This window comes from Lepisosteus oculatus, chromosome 4 (genome assembly GCF_040954835.1).
Source record: "Lepisosteus oculatus isolate fLepOcu1 chromosome 4, fLepOcu1.hap2, whole genome shotgun sequence".
Classification (NCBI taxonomy): domain Eukaryota; kingdom Metazoa; phylum Chordata; class Actinopteri; order Semionotiformes; family Lepisosteidae; genus Lepisosteus; species Lepisosteus oculatus.
Genome location: NC_090699.1, coordinates 55,981,906 through 56,000,885, shown reverse-complemented (window position 1 = coordinate 56,000,885; position 18,980 = coordinate 55,981,906). Strand labels below are relative to the sequence as shown.

The 18,980-nt window shown below is 38.1% G+C and overlaps 1 protein-coding gene across 1 annotated transcript in view; it reads left to right on the top strand.

The window, feature by feature from the left end:
* Nucleotides 1-18,980, top strand: part of klhdc8b (kelch domain containing 8B) — a 94,580-nt gene that overhangs the window by 70,436 nt on the left and 5,164 nt on the right. The window contains exon 5 of the mRNA XM_015348005.2: nt 11,297-11,398. Coding sequence (XP_015203491.1) covers nt 11,297-11,398 — 102 coding nt within the window. The remainder of the gene's footprint in view (nt 1-11,296; nt 11,399-18,980) is intronic.

Genomic DNA, 18,980 nt, shown 5'->3' with positions numbered 1-18,980 from the left:
ACCCCGCGAAGTATAAAATAAGGATCTTTGCTTTTCACTTCGCATCACATTTGCTGAGGGTTTTTGCTTCATCAGTCCTTCAAGCACAGCTTGCACTTGACTCCCCATCACTACTCCCAGAGCCTATTTGCTAGAGCTCATATCTCATTCCTGCAATTTTCCAATTGATATGTTTATTTGGTTGGTGAAGGTGATGTTTAGAACAACATTCTGCTGATTATTATTTTTCCCAGATACTGTACAGTATATGATGTACACAATACATTCATATTAATATTATACACTGTCGTGGAAATTTACCTATCAAGGAAGCCACAAGAGAGAAGTTCTCACCTGAGTAAGGCCTTTATTTCAATATTGCAATATTGGGAGCCCTGTTTCCACTTTGCAAAGTGCAACCAGAGACTCAATTCGTTACAAGCAGTACAGGGTTTTTATAAGACGTTGCGCTGTAAAAAAGCTCAGCACTTTGTCCCTTCTAAAACTTCCCCTTTCCCTAAGACAAAACAGATTACATCATAAAATGAAAGAAGAAGCACCACTAGATTTGTTATTCAAAGCTTATCCGTTACTTTCAGCTAATCTAATGACCTATACAGCATATATTGTTTTGGTACATTGTCTTCTAAAGTAACCTAAACAGTGTACTTTGTTGACGCACTGTTTTCTAAAATTCTCCACGTACTGTAGCACAGCAGTTACATCCTTGAAATATATTTTCTAAAAGCACCAATATATTTTTTGCAAAGCTCTCTACATTTTAAGAATCAATTTACTTATTAGATTTCCATTTCAACACTTATAGAAAATTCATATTTGTTCATATATTATGTCTATGAACATGCAAAAAAGAGTTTTATGTGTTTTTCTTTTAGAGGAGGACAGTTCCTTGAAAAAGTGAATCCTGGCTTGCCTAGATATCCTGTTCGTCTTTGGTGGGTTGCAATTCTGTATGGGGCAGTCAGATCAGAGGGAGGATCAGAGATGTTTGGTAATGTCAGACAAGGATTGGAATTCAGCAGTTTTTTTCAATTACCTGCTGCAAGATACTATCTATTAAACCAAAGCAATATGAAAACTACTGTAACAGATTTGCATATAGTTTCTTTAAGTGTTAATGTGAATAAACCTACAGTCGAGTACACTGTTGTGTCAAAGTGATCCATTTCTATTATGAAATTTGTATGGTGAATCACATCCAGTATTTCTTTACACTTCAGCATCATTCGCCCAAGAGGTTGGTGTGGTTATGTAAGAGTTGTAAATGGATTGCTTTTGCCTCAGTCTTTCATGTTGTGTGTATGTCTATTGCCTCCAGGTGAATGCACAGTCGGTTTTCACACGGTATGAAATTGAACAGAAGAATAGTGTTATTTTATTTTTTTAGCAGTAGGGCAGAGGTTGGGCCTGTTTAGAGTGGTATTGATTTAAAGCGCTCCTCAAGATGAACCGGCAGTCCTTTGACCAACATGGAGATGAGAGCAAAAAAAATAAATAAATTGATTGAACAGAATAACACCAGGGTCTCCTGTGTAAATCTTTTTTTTTCTTACATTGCTGCCAGAATATGTGGAAATGCTTTAAAGAAAATTAATAAATACACTATGTAGAAGGAGATTATGAGTTGCTTTCCTTACTCTGCTTGAAATTATTGGCCGTTACCAAGACAAAAATATTGAAACTTACAAGCGCATACAGAAGGTTATGAACAGCCTCAACACGGAAATCAGGATAATTCTGCTCTGAGGCTGAACATTGTAATAATGGCACAGAATATGAAATAAATAAAAACAGTAACTATACATAACTGGTGACTTAAACTGAGTTTTCTGAAAAAAAGGTTGTCTTTTTTTATTGTAATTGAACATGTTTTTTTTATTTCAATAATTTAATATGGCAGATGCAGTTCCTCACAAAATTGATCTGCTCTTATTTGTATTTCTGGATGGTAAAAATATGTTTTAAAAGGAACACTTATTGCTTTAGAAATACCCTGTTTACCTATATGGCATTGTTACTCTAATAAGTATGAGCCTTTAAGTATTCATGCCATTTTCTTTCAAAATACTGTGTGGTCCTTAATTAAAACAGCTTTTTTTTCTAGCTAGACCAATTAATCAATCTCTGTTCATAGTCTTGTTGTTTTACAAATACCCTGTTTACCTATGTGACGTTGTGACTTTAATAAGCCAGGTTGACATGTTTAAAATGCCAATTCAACATACTTGAGTGTAATTAAGTGACTAATTATAGTAATTTGTCATTTGTGTATGAATGAAAGATGATATTTTTTGGCACTGTGCTGTAAACATGCTGCAGTTGTCTCAAGAAAGAAAGTGCCACCTATTACTGCTTCATGATTTATATTCAGGAAGAGGACAATATCAGCACTAAAACTTCCTGTATATCCTGCTAGGAAATGTACTGCTTTGAAGAAAAAAAAAGATAAATCTGTAAGAAACAGTATCTTCAGTATCTTGAAACAGATAAGAATGTTAGGAAAGCAATAAAGTAGACAAATTAAATTTAAAAACAAATATCTGCAATGTAAAGCTGAAATCCCATATACATTTGTGTTAAACTTGTCAAATCTCAAGAAAACGCAGAGCAATGCAATAAATCTGATCACCCCTTCCGCTCTGTTTAAGAGTATAAAAGCCTCTTGCTTGTTTAACATTATCCTTTTTCATGAAGACGCAGGCATGTGTTCAGTGTTGTGATGATGTCTTTTGGGATTGTGGACAGCGTCTCAGTTTCATCTTGTTTCTGAGATGCTGGTATTGTATATGCTCCTGAAGAGTATTCTGCCAGAAGAAAAATACAACAAGCCTTCGAAGGACATAACATTTCTGTTTGGAACTGAGTAATACTCAGTAACCCTCACAAATCCGTGAAAACGATACTGACAATTTCTTGGACTTTCATGAAATTTTGGCTGAAATCCTGGTCATATTCAAGGTATAGGGGAGTGGTCTGCTGCCATTATAAACTGCTAGCTACATCACACAAAAGCACCAACTTCAGTTTTGACTGGAAAACGTCCTTTCATCTAGAGACACCTTCTGCTTGACACTTGATACCCAAGCCACTAAACACATTAGGCACAGAGTGTACCTACAGTACAGTAGTTATTTTTTGGCTTATTCCATGCATGCAAGCTACTGAATATGCAAGCACATCTTCTTGATTAACTTTAAGAACATGATTTGCACTGATGTCTTTCAGGATTGTGATCTGAATTCTAGATCAAATTGCTGTGTGAACACTTTAATTTGGCATGGTAGAAAAGCTAGGGAACTGGTGGACTAGAATCAAATATAGTTGGGTCTGATTTGTTAGGTCCAAGTGTGCGTTCATTTAGGCATCCAGAGTGCTTAAGAACTTTAGGAGCATGAATATTATCAAAGTCTGCTGCTTATCTTGCTCGTTTTGTCTTAACCACAGTTTTTTTTTTCTCTTGTCAGCGAACGTACTGCAGAACTACTGTAAATAAACTGTGATGGATGAGGGGTTTTTGACAGATTATGCTTTTGTGATCAGAATACCAAGTTGATAAAATGGTTCTCTGGGTAAATGTAAATGCAAATTGTAAAAATAAAACGTTTGGGATCCCTCTTGTACTTATACCCTCTATCTTGCAATGCGTACAGCATAAATAATAAGTAAATAAATCAATACAATCAAGGTTTAGATTAATGTATTGCCTTCTCTACTCAATCCTTGAATGCATTCTGATGCACATGCTCATTTGCATTTTAAAATGTCACATCTGTGTATCCATTCATCAATACTTGATCAACATTTTTTTGTGGGTGGAAAATGAATATCATGTTGTTTAGGAGGTCATTAGTCTCTTTTCCCATCAACAGCAGTACCTACAGTACAATGTAATTCTGTATGTTTTAATGCTTTTGAAGTGCTCGTGTCTATAGGGAGTGGAAGCATCTTAGTGTGAAAAGGGAACCAGAAGTGACTCACTGGCAGTCTGGAGCAGATTATTTTTTAAATTTTTTATTAAATTACCTGTTAACAATTTATCTTGGCACACTTTAATCATTTTTGCTCGGGAGGCAAATCCACATTTAAAAAAGTCACTTTGATTTTTGTGGGTGGGCAGGCTTTGGTAAATACCTACAGTAGCTTAGTAGTAAAATGGAAATAAAACGAACTAGGGGACTTAATTAGATTCTTCTGAAGAGCATTTCAGATGTCATGACAACATTATGTTCCTCTGTTTTTTTACCGCAACACATTTGCAAATTATGTAATGTACCGTAGCTCTGATAATCTCCAAAGAAGAATGATCAGACATTTGAATGCAATCTATGAAAGACCATCTTTTAATTTAGGAAACACTGAATTTGGCAAAGAAGTAAGCACTCAAAAGAAACTTAATCACTTGTTCTTATAGAGTATCAAAATGATGAATAAAAACTGCTGATTTGCTAACAAAATGCAAATAAAAGCAAGCTGGATGCTTTTTATGAGCTAAGCATTTAAACGAATGAATGTATTAGAAAAGCATCTCTGATCCCTGCCTGCTGATGTAGCTTGGGCATTTAACATTCGGTAGCAGTTCTGAAAGCTGCCAGGTTCAATTTGGAAAAAGAGGGAGCAAGTTTTCACAACCTGACGCTCGTGCTTAGTTTCGCTTTGCTGTCATCCCAATGGCATTCCATGCCTGTGCATAGCGGATACAGGATGATCTCCGGGGGAATTTAATTCACATTGCGAATTTCTGGATACACGGTATTTTCTTTTGTGATTGACCCAGAATAATTCACTGCTGACAGATGCATTCAAATTAACGTTATTTTCATAATTCAAGCTGCAGGGAGAGGCTGTGATGGTAAAAAGTTGTTTTTTGTAATAGGAATATGAAACTTACTTTGCTTCTCTTTATGGCATCTTTAATTCCTTTTCTGTTTTTACATCTTATGAGGCCTGTGTTTAGTGTTTAAAGTTCATAGTCGCTGACATTGCCCTTACCTTTGTAATTAAAAGGCATGTGACATGTTTAAGCACTGGTATCTCTATTTTATCTCTAATTTACTTAGGTTTCAGATTTGACCAAATAATCTAGTTGTTCAAGCTTTTGCACATTATCTGAAGGAATTCTACAGAAGCAGAATGGCCGTATTTCTTCAAGGTTAGTGGCACCATTCTCATAGAAAAGAACCTGAAAAGGTTGTTCATTCTTTTTTCCTCTTTGCAATTATCCCCATCTTTTGAAGAATTGTAATATAGTAAGAGACGATGTGAACATCTGATTGAAATACAATGTGTTGTGCTTTTAGAAGCCTAATACTTTCCCTTTAACTCCTAGAATGTACAGTTCAACTGTCTTTTTTAATTTGGATAAGACTGACACATTCTAATGGCTTTTCACTACCACGCTTGTATTCCTGGATCAGATCCAATGTCAGAGCCTGTGGCTCTGGCTGACTAGGCAAATAACCTGGGACTGGAACAAAAGGAAGTTTTATTATGTGTAACTAGAGGTAACAAAGAGGACATATCAGTTAGAAAATGCAATGAAAGTACGGGTATACACACTGGAGATTTTTGGGCTGTGCGTGTCTTAGCTCTTGCTTCAAAAAAAGTAGGCTGCCTTCAAAATGGCATTTTCCTGTGTGGTAAGGGTTGCTCTGAATCAGATGCTCCTAAAAAGTAGTGAGTGAGTAAAAAACACAAAGTGAGCTCACTGTTACAGTGAGGTAGCAAGCTGTGTGAACTGACACTACTAAGACAGAAGTGCTCATTTTTGACAAGCAAGTGCATGTCTTGTTAAAAACATGATTCCCCAGTATACTTTAGGCAAAAGTGCCACACACTGGACCCAGAGTGTTATCTACGTGGAGTTTGTATGTTCCTCTGGGTGTTCTGGTTTCCACCCACAGTTCAACAACATGCTGGAAGGGTAATTGGCTTCTGGACAAATTGTCACTCAGGTGAGAGTGTGGGAGTGTGCGTCTGTACGTTTGCCCTGTGATGAACTGCCGTGTTGTCGTGTCCCCGTTGCTTCCTGGATTAGACTCTGGCTCCCGTGTGATCCTGTACTGGATGAAGTGGTTAGAAAATAATGGATAGATAAGTCTAAAAATGACTGAGGAGAAAGGCCTTCATATCAGCAGCATGGGCTTAGGCGTTGGGCCTGTTTTCGGTTGTTAAAGCTTTCTAGTGTTATTGTGGGGAGTTTGTTGTGCATTTAAACACATTGCAACATACAGTATTATGTTTATGTAGCAATGAAAGCAATCATTCACATGTCAAAGGGCAATGGTGGGAAAGGTGTATAACTTCTCATTTTCTTTTGTTTCAGAAACAGCAGGATAAACCTCTGAGATTAGAGAGGTGGTTGATTCTGGTTCTGTTAAAAATATGGAGAGGACAGCTCATGCTGTGTTGTTAATATTACTTTGCCTGCTCATCAGTCTTCTCTACTTTGTAGCTGATTCAATAATACACATCACAACGAGAGAAGAGCATGGTGCATTACCTAGAAGAAGAAAGTGTTACTGTACAAATCATACTGAAACTAAGTATTTTATGACATTAGAATCAACAGAATGTTCATTCATTTTCTCCAAGGTCAAGGAAATTTCAATGTCTTTTTTTATTTTTTATTTGCCATAGTCATTCTAAGGAATTCTTTCCTTTTTCTTTTTCATTCACATTTCTGATCATTTGCAACTTGTTCATTCTTCCAGTTTACAAAAGAAAAGTTTCTTTTGTAAAAATGTTGGCGATTCTTAATCACTCTTATTTTCTTCAGCCTATATAGTTTGTTGAATTATCTGTTATTACAGGACAGTGCATATTCAGTTGTTCTGTCCTGTCTGGCATTTGACAATATGACAGTTAATTGTGCAGATGGCAAAATGCAATTCACACCTAAAGGATTGTCAATAATCGCTTTCAGGGGATAAAACTGGCGAGAAATTGAGATGATTGTTTTGCACAGGCCACAAGCACAGTCTTCTTCTACATGATTTTCAGAATGTTTTTTGGAATGGCAAATTAGCGTGAAAACTCACAATAAAAGCAAAAAAACACTCTCAATAGCATCAAGAATTTTTTCAAAACATTAAACAATGGTAAAATTCAGTATCAAACATGAGAAAACAGTAAAATATTGCCTCTTTAGGGTCCCTTGCAAACTGCTGTTTCCACTTTGAAGTCAAATTGCATGCCTGTTGTCTTTTATAGCTCATTGCTGTTACAAGGGTATAAGTTCTCCCTGCAAATGTGCTATAGTTATCGTCTCCAAAATAGGCACTTCCAGCATATTTACCCTGTCTCTCCAGCTCATTTAAGGCCATTTTATGCTTTTTGTAATACCTGTCAGGATAGAGGAAGGAGGTTTCGTGGTTAAAGCTTGCTTTTCAATCTCACAAATGGTAAGCGGGCAGATACTGTATGGTTACAGGATGGTAGAATAGTAAAATGGTACAATCAATAACTCTGTAGTCTAACATCCGTCATTCCATCTGTTTTCTAACCAGGTTAACCTATTCAATTCCAGGCCAGCAACAGGCTCAAGGCAGGATACACCCTGGACAACACACGTGTCCATGGCAGGGCAGACAGACAAGCACACACTCTCTCCAGATCCACTTTTCCCATAGGACAGTTACCTTATGAGTTTGTCTTTTGACTCTAGGAGAAAACCAGCACGCCCAGAGGGGAACCCACACAAACACATAGAGAAAATGCAAACTCCAAGCAGATAGCAGCCCAGGAATTGGCACTAGGGCCCCAACATTGAGATGTACAGTAGCAATGCTACCCAGCGGGCCAGCATGCTGCCCTACAGTCTAACAATGAATAAGAAATACATAGTGCTTTATACAGGGACCACACTGAATTCCAAAGAGTTTATCTTGTCAAAATGCAATTTGTTTCCACTTCTTGAAGATGAAGAACAACATGGGACTCCTCTTTTTTTCCCGAAACTCCCTCTTGTCCCATTTTCAGCTCTTCACCAGTAAGCAATGTTTCATTCACAATGCTTAATTAATTATTCAAGCACACAAATTAGCTACACAAGTACTGCAGCTGAAAGTGTTCTTGTAAATTATTCTTTGGTTGGGTAACATTTACTCACGAGCCTGTTTGAATGGAAATGTATCTCTTCTGTGAAGAAGCCCTTCTGTTCACAAAAAATAAGCAGCCAGTTTGTTAGAAGTTCTCTGGACGCGGATATAAAGAATTCTAGCTCCATAAGAATTCAATGTAAAGGTGCAATAAGGCTTGCTTGAACCTTATTATATCTTTATGTAATGAAGATTATCTGCTATGGGGACATCATTTCCCCCTAGAAACCTGGCTAGTTATTAAAGTTGACAATCTGTTACTTTCGCTGACTTTCATCAAGATAACAGGGTATTGAGTTCAACCTCCTTTAATAAGGATGATTGTAGTTTCTTTAAACTTTCTGAGGCTTTGTGAAACTAGATGTGTCCATTTAAGGCATTTATTTTTAACATATTTATTATTAATGTGTTTTAATATTGTGAGTTAGAAATAATATAATTATTTTTACAGTTATGTCATCAATACTGTCAGTACTTCTTAGTTACAGTTCATTCTAATTCATGTTAAAAATATTAGATTTTAAATGCACTTCATCAAAAGTATGAGTACATAGAGTATGAATATGGCTGTAGAGATCATTGAGTGTGTTCCTGTTGCTGCACCTGACCTGTGATGATTACAAAGGCACATGATCCTGATTGATCTGTCTTATACCACCATTGTTATAAACTGTGTTCCTTGCAGAATAGCACCCAAGGTGTTTCTGTGACTTTGGAAGTGCTTTTGCAAGGAAATTCCAGCTTAAAGCATACCTGGTGCTAGGTAACTCACCATAATTTCTTACACTTATATAGCACTTTTCTGGGCACTCCACTCAAAATGCTTTACAGGTAATGGGGACTATCCTCCACCACCAATGTAAAGTCCCACCTGGATTATCCAACATCAGCCGAAGTGCGCCAATACGCTCACCACACACCAGCTATCGGTGGGGAGGAAATTTGTCCAAGATTGGAGTAACACCCCTACTCATTTCAATAAACGCCCTGGGATTTTTAATGACCACAGATAGTCAGGACCACGATTTTTACGTCTCATCTGAAGTAGAGTACCTTTTTACAGTATAGTGAGGGTCCCTGTCACTATACAGAGGCATTATGACCCACACAGACTGCAGGGTGAGCGCCGCCTAGTGGCCCCTCTAACACCTAGAGCAACCCTAGCTTTCCCAGGAGGTCTCCCATCCAGGTACTGATCAGGCTCACACCTGCTCAGCTTCAGTGAGTTGCCAGTTGTGAGTTGCAGGGTGAAATAGCTGCTCTTGCTCCCAGCTACATGCAGGGTCGATCCCCAACCCTCTACCACACCCCACCCCCGTCCAAAGTCTCCCCCTAGTGACCAGACGCTCTCGGGCATGCCAGACACCCTTTGCTTTTCTTATTCAGCCACTTCTTCTGTTCATTCACATGCATCAGTAAGTACCTATTCACTGCAAGTTCATATAGCACCTCTTTGTCAGGCTGGCCAAAGCTGACCTCCATAACCAATAGATTTTGGGTTAATGCTTCATATTCTCATCAAATCCTAGATGCTGCACCATCAAACTTAACATGTTCCTCTGAAGCATACCTCCGAACCAACCTGATCAACCAAAAGCTCCAGCACCATGAGCTCTGTCAAAGAAGGACTGCTGCAGTGGTGTTTTGGGGTTACTTTTATCTCTTTTGGGGTCCTCCCAGCCTTAAGTTTTCATTCTTGTTGAAGTTTCCTTAGCCAGGCAAGTTACGCAAAGCAAATTTTAAATATGTTGTCCCCAGATTCATCAACTCTTTGTATTAATTGGAGCTTGACTTAACTGTTGAAATATAGCATGTCGATTTGTTTGTTATTTTAGGAGTGGTATTAAATCCGAACTTTAAATCCTGAAAAATCAGATTTTCTCAAGCACTCCACAAAGATTTCAGTCTCCACCCTAGATGATTATCTTTTTTTTTACCGCAATCATATTCCACTCAAATGACACTGGAATCAGTCTGGCATGTTTTTCTACTCCAACATCATGTGCCTTATAGCTATTTCTGTCTGTGTGGCTCTCACTGTAGCAATGACTTCCACCAGCAGAAACAAAAACAACAACAACAAAAAAAATCCTAACGTCTCATCAGGTGTCGGGCGACGTTGCCTGCAGTTTGTGTGCTCTGTGAGATTGAGCACTGGCTGGCCTCTTCCTCATCAGGGAGATGTGTGAGTCAGAGTGGCTGTTTCCATGGAGAGGAGATAACGCGTTCACTACCTGCTCTATATAGAACTCATAGGAGCAAAGCCACACTTTTTTCAGAAGTCAGACAATCCCAAATTTAGAAGTATAATTTGGTTTTCTCAGACAGTGATCCAGACTAAGCACTTGGATTTCTTCCGATTATATTTTGGGATTCATAATACGTTCATGCGGATTCTTCAGTCTTCATTTCAATATGGAAAGGGATGGCTTTTTGGAGGATTTTAATCATCAAACAGATACTGCTTTAGAGGCACAGGAAATGAAGATCGGATTTATTGTCTTATACAAAGCTGTTTGCAGAATAGGGTAGAATGATGGTTAAGACACTGGATTCATAACCAACACAAATCCCAGGTGGTGCTCTGCTGTTGTATGAGTATACTATGTCTCTCACATTACATCAGTAGTCCAGCCAGCTGTCTAAATGAGTTCAAACACACTGTAAAAAATCCAAATTAATTAATAATATGATCAATAAAGAAACATTCTGCTCTCCAAATAAATGTGCCATCCATCAAAAATATTTCAGCAAAAAGCTACTGAGAGTGTAAAGGGGTTATCTGGGGGAACTCTTTAACACTTTATGGCCTGTTGGCACTTGAAAGTCCTGGCAGCAAAAAAAGTCTATGAGCTCTGAATCTGAGCTTTAAAAATGAGAGAGAGAATATTAGCAGTGAACAGTGACATCAGAATGTAAAATTGAGGTGAGTTACTGTAGTTTCCAAAGAGCCAGAAGTAAACAATGGTTTACAGTATATTAGTACTTCTTTCTTTTAAACAAAAACAAATATTCACAATGTTCATTTACATCCTTACTCGGTTACAGAGGAGCCAAGGCAAAAAAAAAACCCTAATAATCTCTCATTATAAGAGAAACCAAATCTGGAAGTGTGCCTGTATTATTCCCATCTGTCGTTCATTATGTAGGCTATGTCAGTGCTTCTTAATACAGTAGATGGTTTTTGTGTATCTTTGCAGGAATTTGGAATAAACCCACACGAGCGTCTCGTATGAGGGAAAAACGAGCTGACTTTGTGGCTGGTTACCTTGGAGGAAGAGTCATCGCAGCAGGAGGCCTAGGTGAGTGTCTCCTAGCAACTGGGGCCTACAGACCTTAGCACAGTTTAGTAGCTTTAAAGTGTTTAAGATTAAATCCAGACAGAGGCCCAAAATCATCCAAAGTCCTCCAAAAATCAATACGTATCTGAGCATTCAAACTCTTTATGCAAGTGTTTTTTAAGTATGGTTTGGTAAATCACATATAAATTATAGATGATCACACCTCTTATTGGTAGAGTTTTCTACTATCAAGTAAGCTACAGTAGACCAGTGTTATATTTTCTTTTGTCAGTATTTGAAGACAGGCAGGATTGGAATAGGAAACTTTCATTCAGTCAGTATGGTAACTCTGCTTGGTTTATGCTGCAGGCCTGTCATACAGTACTGATTTTTTTAAAACAGCCTTCCACAGTATTTCCTGTGAAGATCGATTGCCATTCATGAGAACTGTGTCATTAATTTTCCAAATGTCTCTAAATTAAAACTACATATGATACATTAGTGCAGCTTCACCATCCGTAAAGCTACTGTATAATTGAAGCAAGTCACCATACATCTTAAGAGGAAGTAGCAGCCTATAAAGAGGAAGAGAATAATGATATTATCTTGAATTTTTGTGCAATCATGAAAAAGAACTGAGCAAATTCTTTATTCAAAACCATATGTATTCAGTGGAACAATCCTTCATCTTTATTTTTTCCTTTAGTTTAAATTGCAGATTATGTTTTGTAGAATAAAAGAATCTTTGCTTTTAAAAGCATTTGTCATAGCTATTTTTCTTATGGTGTGACGGTTAATTTCAGATTCCATTCTGCTCAAAATCCAAAAACTTGATAACACTTTGAATACTGTTGCTGCCAGCTCTTAATGAAATTATGCTTCATACAAACTGAATATATTTGCTCTTAAATTCAAATGGAATCATTCTGAAATCATTTCACTTAATTGGTCTTTAGACTATCTTGTCTTAATAGTAACATTTTGTAACAAAGACTGTGTTAGAGGTAATTGATTACCATGAATGTAATAAGGATGCATTAGAAAGAGCATAGGTTATTAAAATGCTTTGCCATTCATTAGGAGAATACTTTGAGTATTGTAGTTATTTAGTATTGCCACAATCTGATTTATTCTCCTTCATATTTGGAATTCAAGTGCTGAAGAAAGAGACTTACGAAGGTCATCCATGTAAGATGCCTAAGGGAACTAAAAATGAAAATTACAAAAGAGTGTGAAAAATAATATTTAGACTGATCTGCTCAAGCTTATTGTATATGCTTCACCCTTCCTTTTTATTTCTCCAAAATGTGATTAACTTCAAACCCCTGCTGAAAGACTTTTTTTCCAATAAATGCCTCTTATTATTCATAGTCTTACGTGCGTGAAGGCTGGTGAAAGGATTCCTTTTCACAGTGTCAGAGATTGTTGCTTTATTAAAAGCCTCTGTCTCATGGGTGACATTTTTTCCATGCATTGTGTGATAGAGCCAGGCTGAAATGTTCAAATGGGAATATAGAAAAACGTAGTGCCCAAAGCAGGTATGAAATTCCTGCAGAGGCATCTGCTCTCAGTCCTTTTTTAAAAATAAATAAATCAAATAAATACGTGTGAGATTCAATTCTCTACAGCTTCCTAAATCATTCTGGAATTCATTAACTCTGCTATTAGGTTTATTAAAATCATGTTCCGAATTACTGAACCAGCTCTCTCCTCATTTAGTCATTTATCAGTCCAGCTGCTCTGTGGATTAGACAGCTGCTTTCTTTATTTCATTTCCTTTCTCTGGTTGTGGGGTGTTAGTATTCATTAAATTGTCTTTATTTACCATAGCTTTGGAATAAATGGGCCTTAGGGGAATGCCAGTGCTATTTACTTTTGTAGCTTGGGAAGAAAAAAATTCCATTTTTTTTCCGGACTCTTTATCCAGCGCTGCGGTTGTGTTATCCAAAGTTATTGTCACAAAGAAGGGTGGTATGGCGACACAGTGGTACCCTGCCTTCGGTGGGGCTCTGGGTTCAATTCCTGGGGTGCTGTCTGGATGGAGTTTGTATGTGTTTGTGTGGGTTTCCTCCCACAGTCCTGGGGTATATTGGTAGGTGTGAGTGTGTTTGTGTCTTGTGCACGCCCTGCAATGGAAAGTTGTCCTGTTCAGGGTGAATCCTGTCTTACTACTTGCCAGGATAGGTTCCAGCTCCCTCATGGCCATGTTTTTTGGTATAAAGCAGTTAGAAAATGTATGGACTGTCATGTAGAACCGGACATGAAAAGATGCATTTTGTATTTTGAACCAGACTTGAAAAAGCTATGTGTTCACCTTCCACATGTACTGTACGTTCTGGACTATAACCATACTTTCAACAGATTCCTTTCCCTGTGACTTCAGCCCTTTGACTAAATGTTCCCCATTTTCTTCATTGTGACAGTGAAGTGAGTTTCTCCTAGACATCAGAATATTCTATTAAAATTAGCAGTCCTTAAATGTACAAATATGTTTATGTAATGTATCCAGTATGTTTCAAGGAAAAATCTGGAGGAACACAAATGTGCATCTGCATTATTTTTAATTTGGGGGGAGGACTGTACTGTGATTGATGATATTTTGATGTACAAGACGAAAACATTTTTCACACAGTACATCTAAACTCCTTTACAGTCAAGGAACTTGAAATCAATAAAGGCATTTGCTTAGAAATACACTCACTAGCTGAAACATTAGGAACCACACACTAAGTGAATGGACTTTCATAGCCAGAGGCAGGCAGTGTGTGGCTGGCTTAAGGAGCCTGAGACAGATTGCCTTCCCTTTCCTGGCAGGAATAATCCCCAGATTTTTATTTTACGGAAAACTGGTGGCACAAGTGGCACGTGTAATTCAATCCCACACACCTTTGCACTCAACACAACAGAAGGCGATCTAGGCAAAACAAGGGGACAGGATTGGCCTGCAAATATTTCTAAAACCTGGGGAATACAGTACATACCAGATCCTGGAGCCGCGTGTTCTTTGGTGGGTGGTCCTAATCTTTTCTCCAGTGGTGCTATTTTTGTATCACTCGTCTGATGGGAAAATGCTTTTCCTTTATAGTCCAATAGCGTGCAACATGGAATGAAAAAAAAAAAAACATACCTACGGTTTGTAATGATTAGCCATTAGGAAAAACACAATGTAGAATAAATAAGCCTCTGCTTAAACAGCAGTGCTCAAGAGCGGATGCCTCTTTCCGGATAATTTCTACTGTAATCTGCAGTTTAAATTTTATCTCCATGGAAACCAGCCCGAGTTCGCAAAAGTAATGAGTGATTAATTCTGACAAAAGCTGAACAACCAGAGGTAAACTTCTGCTCGCGCCAGCACTCTCTGTCATCGTGACCTTCTTTCGGACAGCACACTGTCTGGCACACTGAGCGTTTGTTTCTGCCTTTAGCTGTTTACTCAGTTTTGAAGCAGAATTTAGACACTGTCATGGATTTTGGAGATACCTGTAGCTGGGTACTTTCCTTAATGCAATAAATAAACAGAAGAACTCCATTAGGTCGGAGCAGATCTGAAAAGACAAAAGGCATCCTAAAAGACAAAATCACGGGGAATCTTTGCCAATGTCAGGCATTGGCTCTGACAAAACTGTTGTTGATTTTATATTCTAGTTTGTACGTTAAAATTATTTTGATATGAGAGAAATAGAATTTATAACAGAAGCTCAGGAGGGGGAGTAGATCCTAAAACTGAACAGTTCTTCTCACCTACTGCATGTTAAACTCCACACCCACACCCTCATTGCAGCTCCCTGGCTCAATCCTCACCATAGTGAGGGGGGGTTTAACCTTATGGCTTGGCTGCCAACTAGGAGAGTCACTTTAAATAAATTTAATCTCACATTCGTTAGGAAATAACTAACCTGCTGAAATGGACACAAGTATATCTCCGAGGATTTATGTTTACATTGGAAAAAATAATAATTCTGGGGGATAAACACAAAAAAGACTAATACATACAGTAGGTACAGAATAACCTGCAATTTTCGATTTATTTGGTTAACATTCATTTTTTAACAGTTTACTAAAAGTAAAAGAGAGACAGAGTGATCAGGTATACAGTACTTCTTGATATAGAGATACAGTATTTCAATATCTATAATGGGGCTGAAATAGTAAAAAAAAAGTATAAATATACATAGAAGTGGAGGATTGATTAGCATTGCTGCCTCAAAGCTCTGGGGACCCCGGGCTTGAGTTCCAGCCTTGGGGTGTTATCTGCCTCGGGTTGGTATGTTCTCCCCATGTTCGTGTGAGTTTCTGCCAGGAGCTCCACAGTTCAAAGACACACTAGTACAGTAGGTTAATAGGCATTTGGGGAAAATTGGCCCTGACATGACTGTGTGTGACATGTTAATGTCTGTCTGTGTCCTGTGATGGACTGGCGCTCTGTCCTGTCCAGAGTGTACCCCACCTTGTTGCTTGCCAGGAATGGCTCTGGCCCGCTGCAACCCTGATTTGTAAGAAGTAGTTGGAAAAAATGTATGGATGGATAAGTATAATTAAGCATGTATCACAAAAAAAAAATCATTGTTACCTACAGGTACGTTCTGTGTTGCAGTTAATGTTATCAATATCCTGATAAGTAACACAGCTCTCAGAACATCTTCTGGAAACTAGAGTTTGACATTTCAATACAATGTCAGGGTATATGACTAATATCCGTCCCTGTCTAATTAATGTGTTTTGCGAAAAGCGAGGCTGTGTGAAGTCTTTCCTTCACTCATGCTACCAATAATAACAGGCCTCCACAGAGCAAGGCTGCCATGGCAATGATGACACTTTTGGTGCTATTTTTGTTTTTCCTTTTGTGTTCTGCTGCAACTGTAGACTGTGGTGGGATTCCCTGACTCCCTGAGCACTTTCCTGTCATGTCCTTCACTGAGAACCACTGATTATCTAGTGTGTATTCTGTGCCAGAATGTGTGAGAGAAAAGCCCTTTGGATGGTATTCACTAGTCTAAGGCACTGAGCCCGTCTTTGAATCAGGTGAAGGAAGATTTCTTTACATGTAGGGTTGTGGGTGTATGAAACAAGCAATCCAGTCATGTTGTTAAAGCGGATACCCTGTTTTTAGAAATGTTTGAATTAGAGCCTTGAGTCAATTAGCTGTTGACTACCAAACAGGCTAGATGGGTTATATGGCTTCCTCTCATTTGTAAACTTCCTCGCTAGCAAATGCCTTTTTGGAAATTATAACAGACTTACTTTGTCTCTGACAGCTTCCATAGTTAAAGATATATTAATCCTTGGTTTGATGTCACATTTTAGATTTAAAATGTTGTACCTTGGCAGAATAAATAATGTATTTTGAGCTTTTTTGTGGTTATATATTTGGCAGTTTGGAGAAACTGGTGTGTAACTCCCTACAGTGGGCAGGTGTCATATCCAGGGGTATCATACCCTGTTCTTTGTGTGGTCAGACTTTGGCTCACTGTTGTTCTGTATTGCACTAAACTTTTGAAAATATAGATGAAAGCAAGCTTCAATACTAAGGCCATGTTATATGCATGAAACATTCAAACATGAAGAATATTTTTTGATACATTTCTCCACACAAAGTCGTGGAGTGCAAATCTAGTATCGTGCAGACATGAAAGCATACTCATTTTCAGTTAATTGAGAATTACCAAGATACTGGTTATAACAAAGCAAAATGAATGAAACATGCTCCCATTTCAAGTTGAAAACAATTCAGTACTTCAATCTGGTTGCCATTAAAAATTCCTATCTCTGACTCCAGATCTCTATATTCAGATCAACATCAAAAAGGAGATACTATTCCATTTATTCTAAAAATAGAATGTTAATAACCTTCTAGAAACTGACCTCTATTTACAATTGATTGAATACTTATTTCTCAATAGTCGACTGTTCTCATATAAATACAGTATGTTTTAATAATGCATATATGAGTATTAGTAGCTTATACATTTATGAAGTGACATCTGAAGTTTCTAGTGTTATATGCTTTGAATTTGCCATTAAGAAAATTTTTAGTAGTAGAAGACAGCAATTGGTTGTATCTCCCAATTTATATCCGCAATCTACAAGGCAGTCAACGTGCTGTAACCTCCAACTGACCAGGAACCTGACTGTGCAATTTGGTCATATCTGTTGATTTAGAAGTTGTCTTATTATTAATGTGAGAAGGTTCTGTTATGACATTTAATCTCAAAGGATTTGGCCATTATAAATGCAGCTGAGATGATTCATTGGAAATTCTGCCATTTTTAACATGGAACCAATTGGTGTTCTTCTGGTATATTCTCTGTAAACTCTGATACGTTTGACAGGTTTACTAGGCTTAATTGAGCACAGATTAGAACCACTGTATATTGGGTTTATCGGTTGCATTTAAAATACCAGTCCTGCAATAAAATCCTATACTGTACCTTGCAGAATAGCATTAAAGACAGTAAGGAAAATAGCCACCAACACTGTAATTGTCACGAACAGTTCTCTCCGGGCCCTATGCAGACGACACAATCCGGATGGTGAGGAAACAGTAGGGAAAAAATCATGCAGGAGAAGGGTATGGCGCCAGGGGGGCGTGTCCAAGGTGAGCAGGTGTCCGGGGGAAGTGAGTCCGGGGCGAACAATCAAAGACAAAGTCCAAACAGCGAATCCAAAACAGAAGAGAAGTCCAATACCAGACGATCCATTCAAGGGAATTAAAAACCAGGAGCCGGGTCGGACTGGCGGGAGGAATCAAGAACAGGAGGTTAAAACCATAACAGAGCCAGATGCAGCAGGACCCCGGGCTCTCACGAAGAGGAATTCAATGGGGAACCAGGTGTGACGTCTGCATCTGGCTTTTAAGGGGGAACGGAGATAGGGGACAGGTGTGGGAAATGGGAGAAAACAAGGAAGGGCTGGAGCGCCCTTAAGAGGAGGAATAGCGATCGTGACAGTAATAATCCTGATGTAGTATATCTAACACATAACTTCTCAGGAAACCATAGCTTGTGCAGCTGTCTTAGAGCTAGGCTTAAAAATCACCACCCGGCTCAACAGGAGAGTTCCATCTTTTTTCGTCAGGAACTTGAGTGTATTCTTTATCTCTTCTGCCATTAAGAGCTATTATTGTCTTGGATGATAAAAAACTGAACAATCAGTGACAATCTCTGAAAACATGCAACCAAATAATTGTTGTCAAAGCAAAGAATGGAAAAAGAGTTAATATGTTTCTGTTCATCCAGTGAGTGAAAGGGAATGGGTTACTTTGGAGACAGAATGTTGCTGGTGATAATTAATAAAAGATTAATTGTGTATCAGATCTTCCTGTTCCTCCCTGAATATGTGCAGATTTGAATCTGCTCTCTTTTCACACTGCCAGAACATCTTGGTCCTTTTACAGTACATGTGAGACTATTACTGAAACAATTACTCCACAATAAAACCTTGCATTTGTTTCGACATGGTAAAAAATTCAGCAAACAAATATTTTTTTTATTTATTGATTTGTAAAAATGGGGCAAGGCGTAGCAATTGTTAACTGCAATTTAGGTTGCCTAGTGTGGGTTTTGCATGCCAAGATGTAGCTCTATAATAGGAAAGGCACTGTTAT